At 47.2% G+C, this 6,000-nt stretch overlaps 1 protein-coding gene across 2 annotated transcripts in view; it reads right to left on the bottom strand.

Moving 5' to 3' along the window:
• plxnc1 (plexin C1) overlaps nt 1–2,440 on the bottom strand; it is a 35,049-nt gene extending 32,609 nt beyond the window's left edge. The window contains exon 1 of one of the 2 annotated variants that reach the window (XM_086146950.1): nt 925–2,440. In XM_086146950.1, coding sequence (XP_086003076.1) covers nt 925–1,899 — 975 coding nt within the window. In that variant the 5' untranslated portion in view covers nt 1,900–2,440. Of the gene's footprint in view, nt 1–918 lie in introns of both variants that reach the window. The other variant, XM_086146949.1, reaches the window with a different exon arrangement.
• Nucleotides 2,441–6,000: the final 3,560 nt, after the last annotated feature.

Here is a 6,000-nt window from a genome sequence, read left to right on the forward strand (position 1 = left end):
CAACAGTTCTTGGTGCCCCGTCTTATCTCCAGAATATGGCCAAGCCACATGTCTCTACCTGTCCCCTCCGATCTGCCACCTCTGGGCTACTGCCCACCCCATCACTCGGAGCCCCCGGCTGCCGATCGAACCGGTCTCGGCTCCTCGATAGTGGAACAAGCTCCCGAAAAAGGTCAGAACAGCGGGTTCGCTGCCCATCTTCCGCTGTGAGCTGAAAACAAACCTCTTCACCAAGCACTACCCTACTAATCGCACTTAGCCCCCAACCACCCCGGGAAAAAAAAAACAAAAAAAAACGATGAAATGAATGTATGTGTATGGTTCTGAGATGGCTATTTGGTTAAATGGTCACTTCTGACTTCCGACTACTGGTACTTAGGATCTTCGGTGACTGAATTGCACTTTTTGTGAGTCGCTTTGGATAAAAGTGTCTGCCAAAGGACTGTAATGTAATGTAATGTAATGCCTCCACATTCAGCACGAAAACAGCACGAATTAGTGCGTTACCTGTGCACCTGTATGGGACAAGCACGTTAACACCTGGGCTTTCGGGTGTGAAACTATAGGAAGGCCAGAGTAGTTTTAACAGCCGAGTAAAAGATGTTGAGAGGATTCTCATGTCAGTCACAATATACAGTATACAGGACTGTCTCAGAAAATTAGAATATTGGGATAAAGTTCTTTCATGCAATTAAAAAAAAAAAAACTTTTTCATGGTATTCTTTGATATAGGATTTATGAGTTTTCTTAAGATGTAAACCATAATCAGCGATGTTAAAATAATAAAAGGCTTGCAATGTTTCAGTTGATTTGAAGTGTATCCAGAATGTTTGACATTTTTGTTTTTGTAATTGCATTACAGAAGATAAAGAACTGTATACATATTCACGCAGGTAATAAAAGGGCTTCGAAACTCACACTGACCGTGACTTCGCTGCTGCAGGTGCGGCCGCAGAAGTCTGGATCACCGTTCCGCGCTCCGGGCGGATCTGCCTTGAGGTCGAACAGGAGAACCTCGGTGTCGATCTGACCCACGTCCACGCTGAACACACCGCTCCACATTGTCGTCTGTTCCCCCGGGAGCAACGCGGAGGCAACGAGTTTGCAGCCCGTGTGTCCGCGCATTCGCAGCGACGCTCCCCGCAGCGAATTGACCACGTCGGTCTTGCTGCCCTTGGCGGAAAGCCACAGGAGCCGAACTTTGTTGCGCGCGGCAGCGTCGTGCACGTTGGCCAGCAGATAGATCACCTCGCCGATCTGAAACCCGTCCACGAACTCCGCCTCGCTGTTGCTCTCGATGAACGGGGTCTTGTTGTCGCCGCTGATGGAAAACACCCCCCATTTTTTGTTATTTGTGTCGTGGATATACACCGAGCCCTCCCTTTTGCCGCAGTCCTTCAACGCGTCTTTCTCGGTGGCGGCCAGGAGAAAAGTGTCATCACCCACTTTCACCAGTACAGTCACGGACGCGCTGCCATGCTTCCTGGGTCCAACGAGGATGTTCTCCCGGTAAAGTATGGTGGAGATGTTCGCCGGGTCCAGCAGCTCGCAGTAGCCGCATTTATTGTCGGTCACACCGCAGCTGATCAGGGTGTTATTTTGCAGAAACGGCAGCAAAACGTTCACCTTGAGAGAAGAGTTCCACTTCTCCCCGTCGGAAACGCGGTGAAACTTGCCGGGCCCCGATACGTCCCATTGTAAGACCCCTTTCTGCTTCACCATCCGGGCCAGGGTCAGGTCGCCCGTCAGCTGGTAGAGATGTTCGTCCGTGGCGACGTAAACGGCGTTTTTGGCCACGGTGAACTGGCGGACGTCTCCATCTACCGTGAACGTCCGTCGCAGGTTTTCGGCACCTGTCCCCCCGCACAGGATCAAAACGAGGCCGGACAGCAGGATCATCGTGGAATCGTGGGTGCGTTCATACTTCGACGACCCGCGTGCAAGTGGAAGTTGCCAGTTCCACGCGTAAAAGCGCAGCGCTCACTTTGAGGAAAAAAAAAAAGAGCTACAGAGTCAGAGAGAGAGAGAGAGAGGGCGCCTCCCTTTGCTCTTCTAGTAATTTCTCTTCCTAACGACTGCTGACAACGTTTGGGGGGGATTTTGTTTCGCTGCTTCCTGCGGGGTTCTTCGATCTGATTCGTGGAGAGGATGTGCGCACCGGGGTTCGGGGTGGATCCGGTCTCGACCAACACCACACCACCTGTCACCATCTGTAGTTCACAACATTCTGTTTACTTCCAGGCGGTGCGCGCTTGTGATGTGCGAGTCGTGAATGAAACTAGTATGTCGTTTGACTAAAGAGTTACAATTCGTTGTCTCTATGTGGGTTCTTAGTTGTTTTTGCAATATTTCAGCTTACTTTGAGTCTCACATTCCCAGTTACTGCCTCTGCATCTGGACTCAGTGTCACAAAGTAATGTGTTTTGGATCATCAACAACTTCCTTCCCTTTATTTGTGCGTCCTATCAATATATCCTAAAAAATGACTGTTTTGCTTTTCATCTCTTTTAACCGAAATGCATTCAATGGTTTAACCTCATGTGTATAACTGTTGGGGAAATAATAACAATAACAATTGTCAAAAGCTTCTATTCATGGCAAATGGAGTTGATTTTCTTCCGTTGAAGATGTTTCACTTCTCATCCGAGACGCTTCTTGAGTTTGGAACGACAAGAATATGAACGACATCAACAATTATTACATCTCAGCTCCCGTGCTTGGTAGTGACATCACATTTCCCCTGCTGCAGTCCCGCACCAAAGGTCACATTTCTGTGGTGAGATAGAGCCCAGAATGGGTCTTCGTGCCCACTCTAAAACTCTCATTTCTGTTTTCTGTAATCCACTGGCATGACAGACACTCTGTATGGTTGATCCTCATTTTATTTTATTTTATTTTATTTTATTTTATTTTTATTTTTGCTTATTTTTGCTTATTTTAGTTTATTTTAGTTTATTTTAGTTTATTTTATTTTGTGTAAAACACCTAAAGGCCACTAGGAGTACTACAGAGGTTGAGTTATTCAATAGAATAAATGAAGAAAGGAAGGAAGCTTTTGTGCTGAAATGAGTCGGTTTTATCAAGTTATAATTCAGGTAAAATCGTGCGTTCATAAAGTAGCGTGGGGCAGGGACTGGCCAGCAGAACCCCAGAATCCTTTGCAAATGATGATGATGATGACTGTTGAGAGCTTCTCTCGGTTCTATGTTCAAGGACTTGTTGGTTGAATTATTGCAAAATATTGTGTTTGATATGTGACACTAACATGTGTTACCATAACGAGGGAGTGCACCCTCAGGCTAACTGTTAGCGCTGAGAGACACCCCCTAGGTTTCCGCTATTCTTTGTCTATTAAATTAAAGACATCATCTAAGGAACAACTTATTCTAGGCTCCAATTGTTACTTTGCCAAACCCCAGCTTGCCACATTAGTGTCAGAAGAGCGACAGAAAGTGACAATCATAATCGGAGTAACAGAGGATATCATGCTCCCGCCAAGTGGAGTGTTGTGGCCCGGACATTTAAGAGCAGCAGATTGGAAGACAGCGATGCAAAGAACGGCAGCGCCAATGCGTGGATTGGTGGTGGCCCGAGGATGAACGGCGGTGGTGACGTGAGGATCTGCGACAGGCCCGAGGATGAACGGCAGCGGTGATGCATGGATCGGTGGCGGCCCGAGGATGAGCGATGGCGACCGAAGGATGATGATTGGCAGCCGGAGGATGAACAACGGCGACCTGAGGATGAATGACTATGGTGCGAGGAGCAGCAACCTTTTCATTATGGATTACTTGAGCTGCGACCCTTGCAGTGTGGATGACGGACACAGAAATCCTTTCTTGGAGGACTACAGTGGTGGCAAGTGATTCCTGGAGGACGCCAGGAACAGCCCCCAGGGAGTGGACGTTGATCACAGGGTTATTTTTCCCATAACGCCAGGAAAATGCCCCACCAACCATTCATTGCCATTGGCAGTAGGACCATTACCATGAACATGGCCGGGAACATGTCATCTGCCCCTGAAGCTCAAGTTACCTCCCTGGGGGTGTGACCAAGCTACCCCGCTACAACGAGGAGGAGACCCCTCAGATATATCTCATTCAGGTGCTGATGGTGGCCCGGTTCAACAAACGGTCCCCGGAGGAAACAGCCACCCAGGTTGTTCTGTCCCTGGAGGGTAAGTCCCGACATATCTTTACCGACCTCCATCCACAGGAATGGTTTAGTTTTGAGGCCATAGAAAAGGCCTTGCACCAACAGTTTGGTCACCGTCTCTTCTCTGGGGATGCTAGGAACCAGCTTTCCAACGGTCAGAGGAGGGGGGAGGAAGAACTTGGGGGCTTATGCAGCAGATCTCCAAACTTATACCTGCCAAGGATACCCGACCTTTAATGTCACTGGACAGGATGAGCTGACCCTTCAAGCTTTTGTTGGGGGGCTCCAACCTCCCTGCCTCAAAGAGCATATCAGTTTACATGCTCCCAAGACTTTGGTGGAAGCTCTAGGGGAAAGAGTAGAACAGGTATTTGGAGATAGGGAATTTGGCAGACCAAGTACCTGCCGGTTGGAAGGTGAAACGAGTGAGGATGAAGGCGCAACCAGCCAGGCCCCGAGGGGAACCCTGCGACCGTCACGACGGAGAACGAATGCAGCTAATCAACAGCTAACAGAAGAGTGTTTTCGTTGCAGGGAGCCAGGCCATGTGGCACGCAACTGTGCAGCACCAGCACCAAGGAGCCAAGTTCTGCAGCCAGCTTTAAACTAATAAGGGGTGGCACAATGGGGGGACTGCCACCCGAGACCATCAAGCTCCCTCTCCTCAGGACTGTACTACAGCTGGGGTATATTGGTCAAGCCCCGGACTGTATGTGGACTGTGACATTGATGGCATCCAGTGCCAGGCTCCGGTGGACACAGGGTCAAGCATCTCGCTGATAAGGCCTGTGATCCTTCCTGATACTACTGATCCTAAAAGTGGGGACTGCAAATGCACTCACCACAGCGTCCATGTGAACGTAGTTTAAAAAAACAAAAAAAAAGGAATCCTGTGCTGAGAGCTACCGGTGTCACTTCATATCACATGACCATAAGGCTACCTAAAAATTAAAGGGCCATTTTATTTCATTTTTGGTCTGCTGTACTTCTTTCCATTGTTGTGCGTTGTACCTGCTTCTTCCATTCTGCTCTTCACACCAAATTGCTTTGGCCAGTTCAAACTGTGCTCTACAAAGGTCCCTCTTCTACTTCTGATCTTCTGACCTAAATTTCTTCAAGACAAGGAAAATCCATCAGATTCATGGTTTATTATCAACAAAAAACGCTTTTATTTTGATAACTCATGGGACCCCAGTAAGGACTGAAATTATGCAATAAAAGCTGTAAGACTGGCCTATGGGCTCTTCCAAGTGGTCATATGATGTTACTGCATGCCTTCATGCCGCTCTTTCTCTCAAAGCCTGTGACTCCTGGAGTTCGATTTTAAGAGGTTAAAGTATTTACTTGCATTACACATTCACTTTAACACTTGGGGACACTGAGCTGCAAGTGTCGTAATGGGATGATATTCTGAGTGTTTTCGACTACATCGTCCACTCAGATTTTTCTTACACTGCATCAAGGCGCACATCTGTGGTTATCGCTGTCAAAATTTCCTTCCTGTTATAGTTGTGGCCAATGAATTCTGTATCCGGTAATTATGACATCATCAGACTCTCAGGCCAATGCCAATATTCACCGACATGTCTTTAACATTTCAGCTTACTTGTTTATTTCATTAATAAATGTAGTACATTTAAATGGTCTAGACTTATATAGCTCATTTTATCACCTTGCAGTTCCAACGCGCTTTACGCTGATTTGTCACGCATTTACAAATGCACTCACACTGATGGTGGCGATGAAGAAAAACAATGAAAGAGTGACAAGTGTGCACTGCTGTTGAATTTTATGGTAGGTTTGTTTCTGTTTTCATAGGCTCTTCTGTTTTATTTTATTTTTTTT

The sequence above is a fragment of the Fistularia commersonii genome, chromosome 5 (assembly GCF_037954325.1).
Source record: "Fistularia commersonii isolate RoL2024-O1a breed Wild chromosome 5, RoL_Fcom_v1.0, whole genome shotgun sequence".
In the NCBI taxonomy this organism is placed as follows: domain Eukaryota; kingdom Metazoa; phylum Chordata; class Actinopteri; order Syngnathiformes; family Fistulariidae; genus Fistularia; species Fistularia commersonii.